Genomic DNA, 22931 nt, shown 5'->3' with positions numbered 1-22931 from the left:
AGCAGTTTTTTTTCCCAATTCTGTGAAAAAAGTCATTGGTAGCTTAATGGGGATGGCTGAATCTATAAATTACCTTGGGCAGTATGGCCATTTTCACGATATTTATTCTTCCTATCCATGAGCATGGTATGTTCCTCCATTTGTTTGTGTCCTCTTTTATTTCACTGAGCAGTGGTTTGTAGTTCTCCTTGAAGAGGTCCTTTACATCCCTTGTAAGTTGGATTCCTAGGTATTCTATTCTTTTTGAAGCAATTGCAAATGGGAGTTCATTCATGATTTGGCTCTCTGTCTGTTATTGGTGTATAGGGATGCTTGTGATTTTTGCACATTGACTTTGTATCCTGAGACTTTGCTGAAGTTGCTTAAAGTATAAGCTATAAAGTATAAGAGACCATGAAGATAATTTCAGAAAGATTTCAGAAACTCAAGGGTCACTCTCAGATACCAGAAAGCAAATAGCCTGTTGAATTGTATTATTTCAGTTAATTATGGTGGACCTCAAAAAGCAGTAGAAATTTCCTCTATCACTCATAATAGTTGATGGCCTTTTATTAAAAGACTAAATTTTAAGGTCATAAGAGATATTATTGATCCACTAAATGATAGCAAATACCTTTTGAGTGTCAAACATTATACGTATTTATTCTTTTCTTGCTAGCAGGAAGTAGGTGTTACTTTTCCCCATTTTTCAGACGAAATTGAAGCTTACAGAGGTTAAATAACTCCTCAAGATCATCTAGCTAATAAAGACCACACCAAGAATTTGAATCAAACAGACCAGTCCCCAGAGCCTGTGCCATAAGGGAACTGCTTGGCTGTTTATAATTCAGGGATTAATTTATGTCTTCATGAAGCAGCTGCATTTTAATACAAAATATGATGTTCTATTTCCTAATGGTTTTCAACTCTCAGCTTCATGCTTTAAAAGTAGTGTTTTGAATGCATTTAGTTATTTGTACTAACATGTAGCACCCCTTCCTCACCATTTGAGGTATATCATACGTGTTATATTCCCCAATATTAGACTCCAATAACTGGCGTGTATTAACAGTAAAGTCTTAGTATAACGAATGGAAAGGGCCCCAAACGCAAGGCAGGTTCCAATTGCATGCCTTCTGTGCTTGACAGTTTTAGGCAAGAGACTTCTACTTGCAGGGTTGTCATTTCCCCCGCCTCAAAATCAGAGGAGTGGGTGATCTTTTTGATCTCTTCCAGTTCCAACTGTGATTGTGAATTCAAATGATAAACTGGTTATTGAAACAATAGGTGTGGTGAAATGAAAAATGGAAGCTTCCTGTTTTTATTTTGATCCAATAATAAGGCATGTTGTTTGCTTCCTCTTGACTCAGCACTGTTCTAGGAAAAATCTATTCTACATAGATTCCTTAACAAAAACACGTTGATTCCTAAAGGTCTTCTGAATGTTTGGATAGCCAATGGCTTTGCAGCCCAGCTTGGCCACTACATGACGCCCATGACTCCAACAAACTTATTTCAGACCAGTGTAAATGCAATATTCAAAAATCCCACCTAAGAAGGATGGGAACACTGAGGTTTGAGTAGGTAACATGCAGGTGTGTGCACACGTCCCCAAGAATGCACACACACATACATGGACATAACTGCAATCGATACAAAACACTGAACTGTGCTGATTCTTACAGGTACTTGGTTCTGGCCCAGTCTGGAAAAGCAAAAAGACCGTAAGTCAATCTACACATGCATACAAAATAAAATTCCCACCATGTTTCGATGTTATCTATTTATAATTTTCAATGTTTTAATGTTTTGTGGTCTTAAAAAATACAGGAATTATTATCAATGTACCTAATGTGCCTTGATTCTGAAGGACATGGTAATTGCCTGTGGTTTGGAAAATGTTTGGGCTAAAAGACAAGTTCTCCTCTTCTCATTTTTATATCACAGAGCTGTGCAGGGGCTTGGATCAGTGCCTGAATCCAGTGTTCCTGAGTGCAGAGCATCTTTGCTCTGGGTGAGCTTTGACCATCCTGGAGAAGAAGGCTGCTGCAGGGGTGGGACAAAGCCAAGACCAATGGCCAGCGGCCAAGGCCAGTCAGATGGCTGTGTGCTGGCAGCCAGCATACACGGATTTTACCTGAAGGAAAATGTCACGTTTTCCACAGACAACTGAAGAAAAAGAGCTCTTTGGATTACCCTAATCGTTATTTACTCGTTGGAACCACTGTTTGTGATGGATGGGTTATTCATTGTGCAAAATTAAGTCTCAAAGCATAAACATGAGGCTTCAATGAGTTATCCTGAAATCGGTGCTTGATATTCTGTCATATTTCTCAGTGCCTCGTACATTATCACCATTAATCCTTGTCAGTTATATGTAGTTTTACACGTTTGTTTTTTTATTTTACTCTTTTCTCTCCTTCATTCCCTACTCCTGTTCCCCCATAGGTGCCCAATCTAATGTATTTGATATCTGTCCTTAGATCCTCCATATCTGTGAACACTAGAGTCAGGCACTTCCTCACATTTCAGTAACGATGGACCACATGGACCACAGTCCCGTGAGATGATAGTGGTGCAGAAACATTCCTGTCACCTAGTGACATCGTAGCCATCATAATGTCACAACACATGACTCTCATTTGTGGATGCTGGCGTAAATAAACCTACTGTACTGCCAGTTGCATAAAAGTCTAGCACAACCAGTTATGCACAGTATATAATACTTGATAATAAATGACCATGTTACTGGTTTATGTAATTACCACATTATACTTTTTATCATTATTTTAGAGTGTACAACGTCTACTTGTTAAAAAAAAAAATAAAGTTAACTGTGAAATGGCCTCAGGCAGGCCCTTCAGGAGGAATTCCAGAAGAAGGCATTGTTGTCCTAGGAGATGACAGCTCCATGTGTGTTATGCCCCTGATGACCCTCCATGGGGACAAGATGTGGAGCTGGACTACAGTGATATTGAAGATCTGGACCCTGTAGGCCTAGGCTAATGTGTGGCTGTGTCTTAGTTTTTAGCAAAAATGTTTTAAAAGTGTTAAAAATAGAAAACAGTTTATAGAATAAGGATATAAAGATAATATTTTGTGCAACTGTACAGTGTGTTTGTGTTTTAAGCTAAGTGTTATTACAAGTCAAAAAGTTAAAAAATAAAAGTCGCAAAGGTAAAAAAGTTACAGTAAGGCAAAGTTAATTTATTAGTGAAGAAAGAAACACATGTTTTGATGAATTTAGTGTAGCCTAAGTGTGCAGTGTTTATAGTCTACAGGAGTGGACAGCAACGTCCTAGGTCTTCACATCCTCTCACCACTCACTCGTTTACTCGCTCACCTGCAAGCTCCATTCACGGTAAGTTCCCTATACAGGTGTTTTTGTACTTACACTTGTATATCCTATTTTTTACTGTAGGTTGTCTATGTCTAGATATATTTGGATACACAAATACTTACCAATGTGTTACAGTTGCCTACAGTACTCAGTACAGTAACATGCTACACAGCTTTGTAACCTAGAAGCAACAGGCTACACCATATAGCCTCTGTGCGTAGTAGGCTGTGCCATCTGGGTTTATGGAAGTGCATTCCACAATGTTCGTCCAAGGATGAAATCGCCTAAGGACGCATTTCTCAGAATGCTTCCTCGTTGTCAAGCAACACATGACTGTATATAGAATTGTTCATGAATACTGTGTTTTTCGTTGTGTACTGGCATGCCATTTCTACCTGTCCACGTCTGCACACCAGCTCATGCCCCTCATTCATGCTCCTCTCTGCTGCTCATCGCTCCACGGCTGGCAGCCCCTGCATTCCATCCATCCATTCCCCCAAACACAGGCATGTTGCTATCAGCAGGGAGCTCTGATGGACCCCTCACAGGGTCCTCTTTTTCCCTGGTAAGCCTTTCCCTGGGAATGTCCTCCCAGCATTGCTGGTCAGGGGGAACACACACTCACATCTTCACTAAATGCTACCAGGGCCATGTTATCAGAAACGCTCATTTTATTTATTTATTTATTTATTTATTTATTTATTTATTGCCGATCTGATAGCTATCAAGCTGTCCTGTCTCTACTGCAAACACAAAATTAGGGATTTAGTAGAAACCCCATCTCTAGTAAAAGTACAAAAATTAGCTGGGCATGGTGGGGCACACCTGTAATCCCAGCTACTTGGTGTCTGAGGCAGGAGAATCGCTTGAACCCAGGAGGCAGAAGCTGCGGTGAGCCAAGATTGCACCACTGCACTCCAGCCTGGCCAACAGAGTGAGAACCTGTCTCAGAAAAAAAAAAAAGAAGGCACAGATCTGATTATTAGGAAGCTGAGGTCCTTTTTTATAGTTAGTATTCACTGAAGTATGAATTACCTTTCACGTCCTCTAAGCATACCAACAACGAAGCTGGAGTTAGAACTTATGTTAGAGCCCATCTGCCTGGGACACAGCCTGGCCCTGCCATTTATTGACTGTGTGACCATGAACAAGCTTCCTCATGAAACTCTGTCTTAGCTTCCTCGCCTTAATAAGTAAAAAGATCAACTACCTCATAGATTTGTAAAGATTAAATAAAATAATACACACAGTGTGTAGCAAGTGACAGTCAACGAATGTTATTATTGTATTATATTATATTGCCATATCATAAATAAATATAAATGATATAAACAAATTATAATAATAGTAATTATTATTCATTTCTTGACTTGAGTAAGTTCATTGTGGTTTTTAGACATTTATCCTTTGTGAATTTGGGGTGGAACAAATATTTTAGGCAAATCTGTCTACCGACTAACTATCTCAAATATCTTTTCATTAAATATAAATTCTTAATTTTGGAGTCAAACTCTTTTTTTTCTTGCCATATACTTTGGGTGTTTTGCAGTGCTGTTTAAGAAAACTTCCCCCTCTCCAATATCACAGAAGTAGTTAGCATTTTCTTCTCATAGTCATTTTCAAATTTTATTCCATGCTGATCCTGGGATGAGGGTTTCTGGACTTCCCTGAACTAATTTTTCAATCAGCCTCTTGTTCATTGACTCAGCACACGAGTGTACAAGATCAGGAGTGAATACAGCATGCAGAGAAGGTTGGAGACAGTGTGCCACTTGGTGGGGAAAATGAAGGGCTAGGGAGTATCGTATTTACTCTAAATGTGGAAAGGATGTAGAAGGGTGAGAGGACAGTAACACATTGTTTTAAATCTAATGTATTAAAATGTTTACTTTAAAAGGAGTCACTGGAGAAAACAGAAAACACACAATCACTTGTCATTTTTTCAGCCACCTACCATGCATGGAACATTTTATCTTTGTCTGCAGAAATACACAGACACACATATAAATGAGTGTCATGCCTATTTGTATTATTACTCAGTAGAAAAAATGGTCAAAGAACACGAACAAATATGGCACAGAATAATATAAAATAGACCTTAAACAGAAAAAGATGTTTATCTTCACTCACAGGAAGAAAAAAGCAAATTAAAAACACAATGTGATACTATTTTCACCTGTCAAATTAGCAAAGCCCCAACATTAAGCAGTACACTCTCAGCTTTCACACACATTGTGGGAGAAGGGGTTAGGGCTATTTCTATGGAGGGCAAGTTGGCAGAACCTATCAGAATTACCAGTGTACATGTTCAAATGACATAAAACACTATTATTCGTTTCAGCATTCTTTATAATAGCAAAAGATTGGAACTAAACCAAGACACTGATTAAAAGTATGTTCACCAGTGAAAACTACCGATATTTAGCTGGGTACAGTGGCTCATGCTTGTAAATCCAGGCCTTTGGGAAGCTGAGGTGGGCAGATCGCTTAAGGTTAGAAGTTCAAGACCAGCCTGGTCAATCTGGTGAAACCCTGTCCCTACTAAAAACACAAAAATTAGTTGGGCATCTTGATGGTAGCTTGTAATCCCAGCTAATGGGGAGGCTGAGTCAGGAGAATCTCTGGAACCCGAGAGGCAGAGGTTGCAGTGAGACGAGATGGCACCACTGCACTGCAGCTTGGGAGACTGAGCGAGACTGCATCCAGAAAAAAAAAAAAAAAAAAGAGAATAATACCTGCAGTGAAGTGTCCCTGTATACAGACATAAAAAGAGCTTTAGGATTTATAAATGAAAAGAGATGTGCAGAATAATATATGTTGTACACTCCCTGTGTAAGAAGGGTAAATCAGAACATATATATATGTACATGGATACTTATATATGTACATCCATATTTATCTAAATAAAAATTTGAGTGTTTTAGAACCATGTAAATGTTCAAATGTATTTATCTCACAATAGGATTAATAGGGTTATGCTATGAACATTATTTTTCAACACCACATCTATTTATTTTCCAGTGGAATCTACTATGTGAAAGGAAAAGGAAAACTCGGGACCCCAATTCACCATGCTATGTTTCAGAAAAAAATAAGCCAAAAGCTGGCTCATGGGAGAAGCTGCCTTTCCTTTTGTGCCTAAACAGAGAACTACAGATGAAAGGTCAAATAGCTCCAGAAGTAGCTACTCTATGTTCACTGTATCTTATGTAAAGTGCTGATCTACTGAGTGTAACATGAATACATAATTTGGCAGTTCCCCTGCCTGCTCCCTTGCTCTTGCAACGTGTGGATTGTTACACACTTCTTCTTTCCACTCCAGCCCACTTTCCTTTTGTAAATATTGAGGCCCTCAAATTCATCTTTGGAGAAAGGCACAGACCATAGACTGTTTCGGTGATTCCGTGTTATTTTCTTCTGGGCATACCCTTCATCTAGGCAAAATAAACTTCTAAGTTGATTGATGCCTGCATCAGGTACTTTTTGGTTTATTACTGTCTCTAGAGTAGAGTTACCAACAGTGCACGCCAATACTGTGGAGGGCTTGTGTGTGCCAGGTGCTATTAACTCATCTAATCCACATAACTTCAGGAAATGGAGCATTATAACTTCATTTTACATAAGGAGATTATGGCACATAGAGTTCCTGGAACTCATCAGAGGCCACACAGATACTAAACACCATACCCAGGATTCCTGGGACCAGAGAGCCTGTGCTGAGCCTCTCCATCACGCTGCCTCTCTGGTGTTAGGGCAGCTCTCCTGGGGGTATCGTGAGGATCAGGAAACACGGTGTCTGCGAAACACTCTAGAGCTGAACTCGCATGGTACGTGTCACAGGAGATGGTGTCCTGTTGCCACTGGAATGTCCTAAACCAACTTAATCTGGTGACTCTGGTGACTTTTAAAACAGAAGCCGCATGGGCTCCTTCATTCGGTTATGATTCCTCTTAGAAGGTGTCATAGACACTAGCTCAGGGAAAGAAATAGAAATGGACCATTTCTTTTTCTGGTCCAAATAGGTTGGACCATTCTTACAACCAACACAGAATTCCATAGCCCAATTGCCATGAGGTTTCTTACCTTGGATTTTCAATTCGATATCATCCAATTAAAATACACATGGACAAAAGTCAACTTTTCATTTTTTAAAGTTTATTTTGCCTATTACGAAAAACATACCACATAATTCAACTAGCAAAGAAGGCTGCTTCAGGGCGTGTAAAATGAAAGGCTTCCAGGCAGTTATCTGATTAAAGAACACTAAGGGAGGGACAAGGCTAGAAGCCGTGGACTGTCTACACCATGGCAGTGGCTATTTGGGTTGGCTGGAGGAGCTGTGGAGAATATGGAGAGAGTGGTGCTGGAGACCGCCATGGCTATTCCTCATTGTCATCACAGAGTGAGGTTTTCCGTGTGCCCACTGGTTTGAAAACCATTTTACAACAATGATAGAATAGTACACACATGAAAACTGAAATAGCCCAAACCCAGAAAGAAAGCCCAACTAGATCCTCAGAAGACACTTCTAGGGACAATAACCGATGAGGAAAGATGGCGTTCTTGTGCCACCGTCTGTTACGATCTCTCTCCATTGCAGCAGACAGCCGTTCTTCTAAGCAGACAGACGGCGATGATGGCAAAATAGACCTCACTCTTGACGAGCAGGAGGAGGTACATGTAATATGCAGAGGTGTTTGTGAGCTGCAGCAGTAGTGCATCTAAGAGAAATTTCACATGTTGTTTTTACAGAATAAGACATATTAATGGGAGAGGGGTTCACAAATACTTATTTCTGACGATTTACGTTGAAGTGATATTCTACCACCACCAAAACCTAAAAGTAAACATCTACTGCTACCACCACCACGAAGAGTCAGATAAGTCAGAGTTCAGCTTTCAAGTTGATTAACAACCTCTGCTAAATTCACATAGAACATTCCAAGCTATTAAAAAGTAAGGTTGCTTTGTAGGAAAGCAAAGAAAGTGGTTAATCCAGATTCGCTGATGTGTTAGGTAGTTGCGGCACACTCACCTGTCTTTCCTAAATGTCTCTGATTATGGCTATGCTATTATTGGGTGATTGCATTTAATATTATTTGAGGTTTTGCAAGATATATATGCTGCCAAGGAATAGTAAAGACAGTGGGGGTGGACCACTAGTGGTTACTCAATGAGCTACAAGGCTGAGTCTCTGCCTGCAGAAATTTCCATTTTACATGTTTTGTCTTTATGATGTCAGAACTCCAGAAACATCAGTACTTGGTGTGGAAAAGTGATGTGTTCATAACTCCCGCCCTTCGTTAAGTGAGGTGTTACTGCCCCTCCTTGACTGGTGTGGCAGCTTAAGTCAGAGCCCCTTGGTATTGGAAATAGAAGAAAGTTGAGCAAGGCTAGAGCCAATGCTTCTAGTCACATTCTTTGTGTGTATGTAGAGAGAAAAGGCCAGAAACAAGTACTCATTCTGTGTCTGCTAAATGAGATACCCTATGCTAGACATCTCACATTCATGCCCTTATCTCTTCAGTAACTGTAAATCTGGCATAATTATTCGTGGTTGGCTGATTAAAAAAGATGTTACTCACAAAATATAGGTCACTTACACCTAATCATTAAAAGAGCTGGAGTGAAAGTTCACTCTGCAAAGTCCATGCATCCACCCATCCCCACATTATGTCCTTTTTTTTTCGGGTTCCTGGCTTTGTAATTTCTTGCTATCTGACTCTATTGCAGAAAAATAATAGGAAACTTACTAAGTACATAAACTGTTTGATGGCCTGATTTGAAATCCCAGATCTAGCTGTGTGACATGTATAGGGATTTTTATAATTATTTGCTTTAAAGGGACTGTAAATTGGGAGAAAAAAATAATGTACCATTTTATAGGGGTGTTAAGAGGGTTAAACAAGAAAATGCAGAACATAGCCCAAACCCTTCTGTGTAAAAAGCACTTGATAAACACTGGTTCCTGTTATTAGCTACTAGCAAAGACCAAAGACTAAAACAAAACAACTCAAGAAGCAACATGGTATCATGTTTTCCCCAGTCATTAAAACAAAAGACATGAGGCCGGGCACAGTGGCCCACATCTGTAATCCCAACACTTTGGGAGGGCGAGGGGGCAGATCACGAGGTTAGGAATTTGAGACCAGCCTGTGAAACCCCGACTCTACTAAAAATACAAAAATTAGCCAGGCATGGTGGCATGCGCCTGTAGTCCCAGCGACTTGAGAAGCTGAGGCAGGAGAATCACTTGAAGCTGGGAGTCGGAGGTTGTGGTGAGCTGAGATCGTGACTGCCTGGGTGACAGAGCAAGACTCTGTCTCAAAAAAAAAAAAAAAAAAAAAAAAAGACACATGGATGAATAAAATGTTTTTTGAAATAGTTAAAAGCATATCACTTTACCCTCTAATTTACAGCCATCTCATACCCCAAAGCAATAGTTTGCTTTGTTAATACAACTCCTAGAAAATGAGGGACTAATTTAAAATATCACAAGGTCCATTCTGCAGCATCCAACCTAACAAAATCCATTCCCTGATTTTTCAAGGCAGAGAAGTTCAAAAGTTAAAATGATCAAGAGGAAGTAAAAAACACAAAAACTTACCATTTGCATCTTTTGAACAATTGTCTTTGGGATCCATTGTGGTGACATCTAGAAGAATGAGAGCAAGTACTAGTCAATTATTCATGCCCATTATTTGTCAAGATGTGTGTGTATGTTTGTGTGTGTGTGTGTGTGTGTGTGTGTGTCATTAAATGAATATTGATAAAACCTGTCAACAGAGAGGCAGGAGGACAGTTATTAAAAATATGAGCCCACAATTCCAAAAATAATTGGTCTAATTCTATGTGATTAGATAGATCTAATTCATATATTATGGTTTTGCACATCAATATATTGAAGTTCATGGAGAATATTTTTTTTCTTTTTTATTCCAACTGGAGTGTAGTATCCAAGATCATTTGGTTTTCCTTCTGTATTCATAGCTCTTAGCACAGTGTCTGCCACAAAGTATGTTTTTGATCAATACTTGTTCAGTGGAAAAATAAACAGAACAAGTGGCTACTTTAAAGCCTTTAACAAACACTGCTGACATGAGACCAGCAAAAAGGTTAATTTGGGTTTTGTTTTTTTTTTTTTTTTTTTTTTTTTTTTTGAGGCAGTGTCTCACTGTTGCCTAGGCTGGAGTGGAGTATAGTGTGGTGTCATCATGGCTCACTGAAGCCTCAAACTGCCCAGGGTCATTTGATCCTCCCATCTCAGCCTCTTGAGTAGGTGGGAGTACAGGCACATCAGCACGCCTAGCTAGTGTTTGTAATGTTTTGTGGAGACAGGGTTTTGCCATGTTGCCCAGGCTGGTTCTGAATTCCTGGGCTCAAGCAATCTTCCTGCCTTGTCCTCCCAAAGTGCTGGGATTACAGGGGTAAGACACCACACCCGGCCAAGAATTCTTTCAGTCCTAGAATCCACAACAGAATCTTACATGTTTGAAGGAGTCTGACTTAGAAAAATTTCTCACCTAAGCAGAAAAAAGCAGTCATTCCTTTCCAAACCATGCATGTCTCCAATGTCCCTAGCAAGTACCCATGATTTTCTGGAGATACAGTGCTTCTGGACATAACAACAACATTAACAAAAGCTAATATCTACTGAGTGTTCATTATTGTGTCAGGAACTATGTTAAATGCTTCCCATGCATTTTTTGTTTAATTCCCCAATAACACTGAAGTGAGTTGTATTATGTATGGCCCCATGTTCTGAATGAGGAAATAAAGTTTAAAAAGCGCAGGCAACTTGCCGAGAGTCATATCAGTGAACAGCAGAGCCAGTATTCAGGCAGTAGTCATAGGGGAAGAAAAGAAATTGGACATGTGAAAAGTGCTCTGTAGAAATAATTCACAGAAATAGATAGAAAGTAATTTATAAAGAGACAATATAATCTCACCATTGTGTACTCTAAGAAAATCTCTTTCAGTATGTTAATTATTCTCAGCAAATGCTCGTTTTTATTACAGGAGCTCAGCATTTCAGTGCAATTCTTTCTGGGACTAGAAAGAGACGGGCCAAGTCACATTGATAGTTCTCTGAATAAAACCTGAGGTGAGAGTTGAATGTATCTGTGATGTTTTAAAAAAAAAGGAAGACGCAAACATGCAAACAAAGACAATATATTTTAAAGCAGAAGAAAACAGAGTTGCATTGGTGTTTGGGTTTATTATTTTTCTAGTAGATGTGTTCTTATCTATACGGATATGATTCTGGTGTGCCGTTTTATGCACTCACTGAGATCTTTATTTCATGTATTCTCAAAAATGGACTTGAGGCATAGGTTTTGGGTAAGTCTCACGAATGCAAATGTTAGTTATCATGTCTGCATGCCCAAATATCTTTAAGGGCTGACTTTAATGGGTTTTCAATGTTTTCTTCTTTACCTTAGGTTAATTTTATCTATTAAAAGATAAATGAAAATGACTATTACTTATTTCCATGTATTGATTGAGATAAAAAGAATAAAGTAACTATTCCCCATAATAAAATCTGTAAGAGTATCCTGAGTTCTCTCTCTCTCTCTCTCAATCAACATTGGTTGCAAATGTGGACCAGATTAGTTTTATCTCCTTTAAAAGCACTTCATTGATTATATAATATGATCATTTCTATGTTATATTTTTAGCTTTTCTCAGAAAAAAACAAACTTCCAAAAAAGAGCATTAGAAATCTACTGTAGAATGACATTAAGAGCAGTGTCCTCCTTAACGTAGTTGCCTTGAGAAGCGCATGAAAGACATTGTGCTTTTAGGCCAGGCACAGTGACTGACGCCTATAATCCCAGCACTTGGCAGGCCAAGGCAGATGGATCACTTGAGGTCAGGAGTTCGAGACCAGCCTGGCCAACATGGTGAAACCCCATCTCTACTAAAAATACGAAAATTAGCCAGGTGTGGTGGCGGACGCCTGTAATCCCAGCCAGTCGGGAGGCTGAGGTAAGAGAATCGCTTGAAGCCGGGAGGTAGAAGTTGCGGTGAGCCGAGATGGTGCCACAGCACTCCTGCCTAGGCAACAACAGTGAAACTCTGTCTCAAAAAAAAAAAAAAAAAAAAAAGGCAGGTAGAAAGACATTTTACTTTTAGAATTTATTGTAAAGGAAAACACATTATAAAACTGTAACTTGTCGCCTGTATAATATACACTGTCCTGGAACTTACTATACGTTTTATTTTGCCCTAATCACTGGAAAAATCAGATCACGTAAGCACAGTGGTAAGACTACCCTCAGGCTTTGCACATTTGCCTCCCCTTTGTGTCTCGGCAAAGGAAATAGAAAATTGGAACTGTTTTTAGATAAATATCATTTTGTCAACAATGAACCCATCGTTTTTAGGTTAAACTTTGTGGGTAGCAAGATTGAGGTGACTCTGCCTGCTTCAGTAGAACATTCCTGAAAGGCGTATATTTGTTCTTATTTCCAGATCAAGTAAAGTCATCAAGAGAAGGGAGAACTCTTTTTGAGCATTTACCACTTGCTTCGTTGCTAGATGCTTCCGTGTGTATTGTTTCCTTTAATCCATCTAACAACCCTAAAAACCAGCATGTGACTTTCTTATTTTGGATAATGGAATTGAGGCTGAGAAACCTTCCGTAACCTTTTCAATTTTGTTTTCTCCAAAACCCACACCATTTTAATTCTATAGAAAAGTAGCAGGGCATTTATGCTACCATTAAATGTGACACCAATTAAGAAAGATTTATGCTTGTTTTTCATTAATAATGAAAGGAAAAAATGCAGGATTCCCTTTCAAAGACGTGTTCGGAGAGATGATATGTGTAAACACATACCTGTCTTTATTGGAGGAAAGATAATTTCTTGATCAACTCCATTTTTATTATTCTCATGTCTGACGATACATCTGTGTTCTTTATCCAGTGACTTTTCCGGCACCGTTAACCAGCTAAATTTCATGTATGTGTCGTTAGTCTTCACGGTGTTCCCCTCCTGGGATCCCAGAATCGTTTTGCTGTTCTTTTCTTGCCAATGTATCTTAATAACATCCGGGAAAAAATTCTCAAGAAGACAAAGGTATGTTCCAGCCTTATGGAGGTTTGTTTCAGCAATGGAAGGAAGAAATATAGTGGGCTTGGGTGAAACATCTGCATCAAGGTGTTTATCTATGGGGAGAAATGGAATATGAATTTAAAAGAATCATGAGAGAAACACACACATTGCACGGTTTGGAATGGCCTAGTACATAACAATAAAAAGAGACGGTGCCGTTGAGCTAGTGTCCACCGGGGCCTTTCATCCAGGATAGGCTGCACAGTACTTATTACTGTGCTTATTTTACAGAGGTTGAAAAGAGGATCAAAAAGTTAAATAACTTGCCAAAAGTCACAGCTCTCAAGTGTCAGATGCTGGATGAAAACCTGGCCTTTGTTTATTCTGCACATGCTGTGAGGGAGTGTGAGTTTTAACTGCCTCCTACCAAGGCTTCCAGTGTTCATGAACATATTTATTTTCTTTTTTATCTCTTTAGTTTCATTATAGTGAAGGGTGTTTTCAAGGTGGATGGCAGGGGAAAGGGGAAAAAGATCAGATAACTTCAATGATCTCTCTACAGATGAGACTCTTTGGTCCTTTTCCCACTTTCATTTCCCATCCTTTGTAACTTATGTTCTTTGACCAAATAACACACATTCTCATGTTCCACAATTTTGTGTCCTCCCACTCTTCATTTCACTGATTCTGCGATGCACCATATTTATCTGATTATTTATCTTATTTCCCATATGAATAAATGTCACATTCTAAAAATCTTACTATTTATCTTATTTCCCATATGAATAAATGTCAGCTTTTTGTTTTTTTTGGTTTTTTTGTTTTTGTTTTTGTTTTTGTTTTTGTTTTTTTTTGAGACTGGGCTTTTTCTGTCGCCCACGCTGGAATGCAGCAGCACAATCATGTCTCACTGCAGCCTCAACTTCCCAGGCTCAAGTAGTCCTCCCACCTCAGCCTCCCAACTAGCTGGGACTACAGGCATGCACCACTATGTCTGGCTAATATTTGTATTTTGTAAAGACAAATTTCACCATGTTGACCAGGCTGGTGTCAAACTCCTGCACTCAAGTCATCTGCCTGCCTCAGCCTCCCAAAGTGCAGGGATTAGAGGTATGAGCCACCATGCCTAGCCATTTTGTTCACTTTTATTTTTAACAATACATAGTCACTTGTTTTAATGAGAATCTACTTCCATGTGTACGCACTGTCTATCAAGTTGACCATGTAGTTTCAATGTATATACCATGAGCAGTCCTCCTAGTTAATATCTATCTTTATATAACATCTCAATTTCACATCTGCACCCTCCAAGTTTTGGGGTGGAGCAGTATTTACAGCTGTACCTCCAGATTATTCACCATCTCTTGAATTTAGAAACAAAATGGCAACATTTCCAAAACTCTTATTAAACATTTTTATTGATTATTTTCAGAGATACTCTTGCATTAATCTTATCCAGTAATACACTTATCAGAATTTTATGTATTCCCCTACCTTTTTCTCCTACATTTGGGGATAAAATTTTAACCTGTGCTCCTTGCCAGGTAATCACAGGCCTTTTTCCTTCTCCTTTCCTTGAAGCTTTTGATCATCTGTATTTATTTAATGGTCAAGCTCAAATAAGACACTAGGAATGGAGAACACGTTTGTAAATCCTAGCTCTGTGATAGGGACACCTACATACTAAATTTATATAGACAGAAAGAAAGTGCCAGAACATAAAATGAGGCTTTCTTTCCCAAAATTTTCTCTCACAACATAGGCCCGGGGGGGGGGGGGGGGGGGCCTTATGGATGGTACAGTCTTTGTGTAACCTCTCATATTAAAAAATGTTCTTCAAATACTCTGCTTTGATCCAGAAGGTCTAACTGGACGAGATGTCAACATGAAATGAACTCAATGAATGCTAGTTTGGGGCGATAGCACTGGTAAAAGGAAAGAAAAAGCAAAGAAATGTATCATGAATTTGGTCATTATTACTTGGGGCTAAGGTCCCTGTAGTTTTTACTTACTTCATACAAATGTAGAATAACGGAATAAATCGGAAAAAATAATTTCCTTTTATTTTGTGAGTGGATAATTGTTTCTCAGAATAAAATATTCAGGGACACCATCATATGAGGAATCCAAAATGGACACTGAGAACTGAGATGCCTTAGAAAGTTGCTCTAAGGTAGTTGCTTTAGATGCATGTGAAGCATCAAAACAAAATCTTTAATGAAATATAAAGGCACCAAAGCCAGTATTTCTCAACTGATATTGGTATTGACATAATCTTTAACTTTGTAGGTATGATCCAGTTAAGAAATTAAATGTTATAAGTAGACATTTGACTATTTTACCTGTATCCCTATAAATTTACATATTCAAGTTGGGAGAGGGGAAATACATATTTTCTTAAACTTGTATAAAATTTCTCTGGAAAATGAAAATTCACCTTGTATTATGAGATAATATATAAAACATTCTAATTACTTTTAGAAGCAGGTACAATTAGTTTTTTAGAAATAGAAAGCATTTTACAAATAGTGATATTTGTTCTGAAGTGAGCTGTTGAATAGATGGGGTTGATACATTTATCTATATTCCTGAGTGTATAAAGACCTCTCATGGGTAGTAACTTGAATTCTGGAAGAGGAATTAATATTTCTATCACCTACCAAGTGCCAGGCATTCTGGTGGGTAATTTCCATATTTAATTTCATGTAATATATACAACATTCCTTCGAGATAAATAATCTCCATTACTTTCATTGTACAGATCAACTTGAAATCGGAACTTTCAACTTTGCTCTGTTATTGCAAAATATTAAGGACATTTGAAAAGAATGTTTATGAAGTAGTGTGAAGTGAAAAAGCCAGATCTATTATTGTGTGTCTAGTCTATGATTCCAACTTTGTAAAGCAAACAAACAAAAAGCATAGAAAAAAATGTTTAAATAAAAGTTAACAGATAATGTGATGAGGGTCAATATCGAATTATATTTTTTGTTTATTTTTGTGTTTTCCAATTTTTCTATAATGAACCAGCATTTTTATAATTTGAATACTTGGTGAATCAAAATACACTTCCTAAAGGGCAGTTACATAGAAAGTGGCAGCCCCAGGAGTCATCGAGAAACAAAGTCCATACCTTTTCCTGCACCGCACTTTCCTGAAAAATCACTTCTCAGAAAACTACAAATTATGACTTTGATTGCTACCATTCACATTAAGTCAACTGGATAAAAGAGAATCAGAAGGTCACTTTTTAACTTATAAGTTAATTTTATCATATGATCTCAAGCATTAAAGAAATAAAACTATAAAACTGCTTTCATTTTTTTCAATGCTTTATCAACTTGTGAATATTCTCTGAAAACTTTCATTTCAGTGGACCTAATAGACCAAGAGTATCTTTATGAGATGTTTTCTCTCATCCAGGCAAAATTACATCTTTAAGCTTAAGCTAACAAATAATAAACAAACTCATTGGACCAATTTAAATAACAACAAATGCAGCTTATGTCACTTTTAAATGTGGTCACACCGTGAAATACTTTGACATTTGATAGTAATCATTCTTTGGTCAAATTATCAAATATTTCATCTTTCAGTGACCAAATGAGGAGGGTAGCTGAATTTTTTTTTTTTTTTTTTACGTTTTTTACTTTTTTCCATTGGTTATTTTTAGAATTGAAGAAATAAAATCTCTAAACTAAACTTGTTCACAAAACTTTTAACAGAGAGATACCAGTGGAACATAAGGCCTCCATCCTTTAGAGATTTGCAGTTGGTCTAAGCTCCTTAGTAATGTCTCCCATGCTAGGGCAGGAAAAGTTCTGATTCCCATGGCATGAACCAAGTCACCTGACCTCTCTGGAGATTTCACCATGATTAGTGACCAAACCAGGAGGGAATCCTAGAATTCTGAGCCAGCTCCTGCCTGCCTCCCATCCCTTCTCTACATTGCAAAATTTAAAGAAAACTTACCTGTAATGATGAGCTTTGTTCCGGGACCAAATAGCTTGACTTTTCTGCCAAACTGTTGCCCACCACCTGAGAAGCCTTTACAAGAATTTACCTTTGTGTTTGTCTTAAAATTTTGCCAGCATTTTTTTCAATATTTACATAAAGACATAAAAATTGGCTGACATTAAGTCAAGACAAAGGTCAAACAAAATCATAATCATAATAGTTCTGAATGCAATCAGGAATTTAAGAACTGACCTCACCCTGCCCTAGGCACTTTGGGTTATGTACATTCTCTCCTTGTATCACATACATTAGAGAGTCTGATTTTAACTTTTCTCGTGATTTTACCTGAATCTTCTAAATATTCCCTAAAGAGTTTTCATGTATACAATTTGTCTTAAGTGTAATTTAGAGTTAATATTTCCTTAATTTTCAAAGACAGACAGTAATAGGATTCTTATGTTTGACATTCAGTAAATAGATACTCAATATGATTTATAGGTATTTTGTGATTCATATGTATGGAGGGATGGGTATCTAGATTGATTCTAAAGTAACTTCCTTTTGGCCAGGCATGGTGGCTCACGCTTGTAATCCTAGCACTTTGGGAGGCTGAGGCAGGTGGATCACTTGTGCTCAGGAGTTCAAAACCAGCCTGGCCAACATGATAAAACCCCATCTCTACTAAAAAATACCAAAAAAAAAAAAAAAAAAAAAAAAAATTAGTTGGGCTTGGTGGCAGGTGCCTGTAATCCTAGCTACTCAGGAGGCGGAAGCAGAAGAATCTCTTGAACCTGGGAAGCGGAGGCTGCAGTAAGCAGAAATGGTGCCACTGCACTCTAGCTGGGTGACAGAGCGAGACTCCATCTCAAAAAATAAAAATAAAAATAAATAGAGTAACTTCTTTTTAGAATCCAGTTCTCATTGATAGAATACCAGATAAGTTGTTACAAAATATGAATTCTTAATGATGATTCATTGCTGAAAGACTGCTCCTTTTGACTTGAAAATACCCTTACAGTGTCATTGAATTAAATCGTGTGCTACTCCACAGAGAATCCAAGACAGCTCTGAGTTACGCAACTTAGCACTGCAATACAGCATAGCTGCAATGGCTCCTTCATCAGTTTCAACATATCTAGCAAATTTGATGCCAATACAGAAAGACAACTGAGCGGAATGATGTCAAAACGACTCATTCTATAGAAATACCGTAAAAATTATATTTTGAATATTTTATGCATGCGTATTCCATATGACTTTTTGGAGGAGAGAGAGGTCATTTCAGTGCCATAATTAGAAGTAGAATAATTATATTAATACACAAATAGTAATACAAATTGGAAGTTGGTACAAGAAAAATAGTCAACTAAAAAGTCCATTCATAGGGTCAAGCTACAGAAGAGGAAATATTCAAAGTATAAAACTATGACTTAATAATGCTAAATATCACATAAGGGTCCAGACCAGGCACTTGGAAACAGATAGCCTTAGCTAGATCCCAGTCGTTGCCACAGTGACTAATCATGTGACTTTAAGAAAGTAACTGCTCTTCTCTAGGCCTCAGTTTCCTCATCTGTGAAATGGGACTAAGAGGATCTCCTGCATAGGTCTGATGAGGAAGGAGATAAAGCACTGAAACTATTTACCATTGTGTCTGGCTCTCAATAAACTGTACTAATATTAATTTTCTCCTTAATGGAACAATATCAGGTCATTTTGTCAAATCCACCCACCAAACACAATACATAGATCTTATAAGCAATAACTGCTACATAAATTAAGAAAGAAAACAAGCTCATGAACCCAAGACCTTCTGCTTCTCCGGCAGCCACAGGTCAAAGAACATGGGCAGGGCCCAACCAAACCAGAATCTAGAATACTTATCTGCCAGACTGGCAGCTTCTGAGTGTTGAGACTGTGCTTCTTTGCCCTTTTATCTCCAGCATTCAGAACAAAAACTGTTTACAGTAACTATTTGCTGAGAGGATGAATGAAGAAATGAAGATGTAAAATCAGGAAGACTCTTTTCATTGACCTTGGAGCTGACATGGCTGGTTGAACTTACAAATTCTGTTAAACTGGGCCACTTCCAGGTGATATAACAAGAGTCCCAATAGCATAAATTTTGACTGACTTCAGCCTCCCTCAAAGAAACTAGAGCACTAATAAGTGGGATATATTGAAGTTCTATAGTAATTTACTATACTAAGTAATTTTTTCCGTACTGCGTCTCAGGATGAGATCAAAATCAGTAACATGTATTTGGCAGGCTAGCAGAAGAAGGAAGAACTATGTTGTATCTCAAAATACAGAGAAGAAGTAATTAATAAAATTCCATTTTTATGTCTCTCGCTTAAAAGACCTACAAAAAATTATCTTGGAAGAAGGACTTGCAGCAATGGTTTACAGACATGGTCCTCAAAACATTTTAATTTCTCTCCAGAGTCTACCGTGTGTGTGTGTGTGTGTGTGTGTGTTAGGTGTGTGTGTGTGTTAGTGTGTGTGTATTCAAAAAGTAGAATTTTAATCCACTTACAGACAGGGAAGGGAAGATATTATGTACAAAATCGTTTTGTTTCCATGTTCAGCTAACTTGAAAAATTGCTGTTCGTATACTGAGGCCAGGGATGTGACAGATTCAGATAAGGTTGATCATTTTTTTCTAAAAAGTATCTATCTGTTTTTCATTACTGGGATAACAACAGAAAAAAAAATTACTTACCAGGCGAAGTCACTATGAGCTTAGTCCCTTCAGCAAATATCTTGATCCAACCAGTGCTATCACACTGGTCTAAGCTTCTACAAAAATCTCAGCCTTCTGATCCTCATGACATGACTAGCAATCCAACAACTTTGAACTAGCAATTTGATCTTCTGGCTTTTTTGGAAGTCCTTGAATATAGGTTTTGTGACATCTGATAGTTTGTACTTTTTCCTCATAAATTACCTGTTTTCTTCTAAGGCAGTAATTCTTGAAAAGCACCAACAGAAAAGGGAAATGGAAAAAAAAGCAGGAAGAGAAAACAGCAGGCTTTTCTAAATTACCAGGAAAAGTATTCAGAGAACTGTATTTTTTTTTAATTTCCAGGTGTTCAATTGTGTTGAAACTGCTTTGAGATTACATCAAAGGAAAAGCCCTTCTGTTTCCACAAACACCAGGGCCTCTCTGTTGGCAATTTGGGAAGATACTTCTGAAAGGAGGAAACTCTTCAGTAACTGAAAATGCAAATGTGTCAGTGCAGATATACTTGAGAAATCTGAACCAAGGTCTCCACTTTCAAAAAGCCGCTTTTATCATTTGGCAACACGACGCTTTACCAAAGCAATGCCAAATGAGAAAATGTGTTCTGCAATGACTTATTATTTCTCCCGGAATAACAGAAGAAATTTGTAGAATTCTGTCTCCCATGAAATAATAGATTATTTAATTATACTGAGGCATGATCAAAAAAAAAAAAAATCGAGCTATCTGATATGTTGAAAAATCTGCCATCTTAAGCCGGAGTCTGCTGTGTACAGAAGTACAGCACCTGAGTACTGTACTGAACACCTGAGTACAGAAGAGGTGTTCAGTTGCAAGGACTGAGGAGGACAGGTCTGACGACCTCCATGTCCACTCCAGCTCCACCCTGCTCCAGCCTCTAAGTCCCCTGAGTCCTCATTCAGGAAGGTATAAATGAGGTCACAGAGGGCACCTGTCCATACACGGCGGCTCACAGCCCCCAAGCTAATGAAGAGGACAATGGGGCTGGGTGAAAATTATGTTTGGAAAGGGTTTCTTTTTAATAGAAAATTCAAAATTATGACGTGGCGCTGTCGATGACCCTTTACACCTGTGATAGACGGAATGATGGCCACTCAGTCTCTTTTGTCCTCTGGCCTTCCGTATTCCAGGACCATGAGGGGGAGCATCAGAAGTCTTAGCAGCTGTCAATATTCAAGAGCCATGGAGGATTTAAGTAATAAAATGTGAAAAAGTAATGAATTATAAAATCTTTTATTAAATTTACCAAGAAAATACAAGAACGATATGAAGAACACAGTATTTAGTTTCCCTAAGGGCACAAAATAAAACCTAAGTACATGGAGAAACATACACTGTTAAATAAAAATCTTCTATCATAAAGAGGCCAATGCATCCTAAATTCATCTATAAATTTCCAGCAATTCCAGTCAGAATTACTACGACATGATGTTGTTGTTGTAGGGTGTGAGGTTTAATGTTGGACTAGATAAGTTGATTTTAAACTCTATAGGAATGAATAAATATGAGATGATTGAAAAATAATTTTCTGAAAAATGGTACAGTGAATAGATATTTGGCATTGTAGATCTTAATTCTTATCATAAAGCTACTGAGATAATATGATAATGATATAAGAATAATGAAATAGACAAAATAAATTCTCCAGAAAATATGTCAAATATGTGTACCTATTTAAAACAAGCTGCAGCATTTTTAAATTGAAAGGAAAGGATGCGTTGTTTAGAAACGGGCATTAGGAAAATAATTACCTGAGAAAATAAAAATATCACTGTACCTCATCCCAGATAACAAAGGGTCAAAATAGATGAAAACTAAAATTACAAAGCTACACATGGCCAGAAGGAACATGTAGGAGAATAATTGTATCCATTGAGTAAAGGGGTATAGGATGGAAACGAGGTAGGAGAAACTTAACACATTAATTTTGAAGAAGTAAGAACGTGGACAATTTTCTATTTTATAGTATTTTCAAATAAACGTTTTTGAAAGAAGAATAGACAATGAGGACTTGCTAAAAAAATTTAGAGAAGAAAGTGACATGATCACATTTGCACTTTAGGAAGATATATGCGTGATCAGAAAGAAAGGGTGCTGCCTGGGACAGCAATTTGTGCGAAGCAGATGGTTTTATAGCTGGTCGCCATAAGCCAATAAGAGGCTTATGCGTTGTTGCAGAGATGGTGGAGATGTACGGAGTGGCTGGAGCAATAAACATTAACAAGTTTTCTCGAGTTTTTAAAAGATTCTTATGAAATAAATTATTATCTCAGGAAGTTGGGAATGAAGAAAAAGACACTTTAAAATTGGAAAACCCAGGTTCAGATTCCAGTTCTTCCACTCCTGGTGATGTGCCCTTGGGCGCAGACACATCTCAGAGTCTTGGTTTCCTCATCTTTTAATTGGAGAGGATTAGACCTAATTCCCAGGACTTTTGTGAGATATTTACAATAGAGCCAGGGACACAGGAGGTGCTAAAAACTGATTGGTTTTCTCTTACCGTTTATGCAATAATTCAGAGAGACTTCACTTCGTAAGGTAGAATGGAAACATCTTATTTCTGTGTCTTTTTATCTGAAAATTATAAGTTATTGTTACTTCGGACTGTCAGTTGCCCTTTGCACCTGTCATAGATGGGATGATGTCCACTCAATCCCTTTTTGTCCTCTGCTTTTCCTTATTCCAAGACCATGTGGGGAAGTATCAGAAGTCTTAGAAGCTGTCTACATTTCAACAGCCATGAAAGATTTAAGTAATAAAATGTAAAAATGTAAGTAATGAATTATAACACTTTTTATTAAGCTTACAAAAAAAAAAAAAAAAAAAAAAAAAA

At 37.9% G+C, this 22931-nt stretch overlaps 1 gene segment (V, D, J or C); it reads right to left on the bottom strand.

Moving 5' to 3' along the window:
• Positions 1–7452: 7452 nt before the first annotated feature.
• The window catches only part of LOC112621335, a 90219-nt gene continuing 74740 nt past the window's right edge, over positions 7453–22931 (bottom strand). The window contains 4 exon segments of the C gene segment in view: positions 7453–8040; positions 9927–9974; positions 13161–13490; positions 17350–17393. Coding sequence covers positions 7898–8040; positions 9927–9974; positions 13161–13490; positions 17350–17393 — 565 coding nt within the window.

This window comes from Theropithecus gelada, chromosome 3 (genome assembly GCF_003255815.1).
Source record: "Theropithecus gelada isolate Dixy chromosome 3, Tgel_1.0, whole genome shotgun sequence".
Taxonomy (NCBI): Eukaryota; Metazoa; Chordata; class Mammalia; order Primates; family Cercopithecidae; genus Theropithecus; species Theropithecus gelada.
Note: the sequence above shows the minus strand (reverse complement) of the source record. Positions and strands in the feature narration are given on the sequence as shown.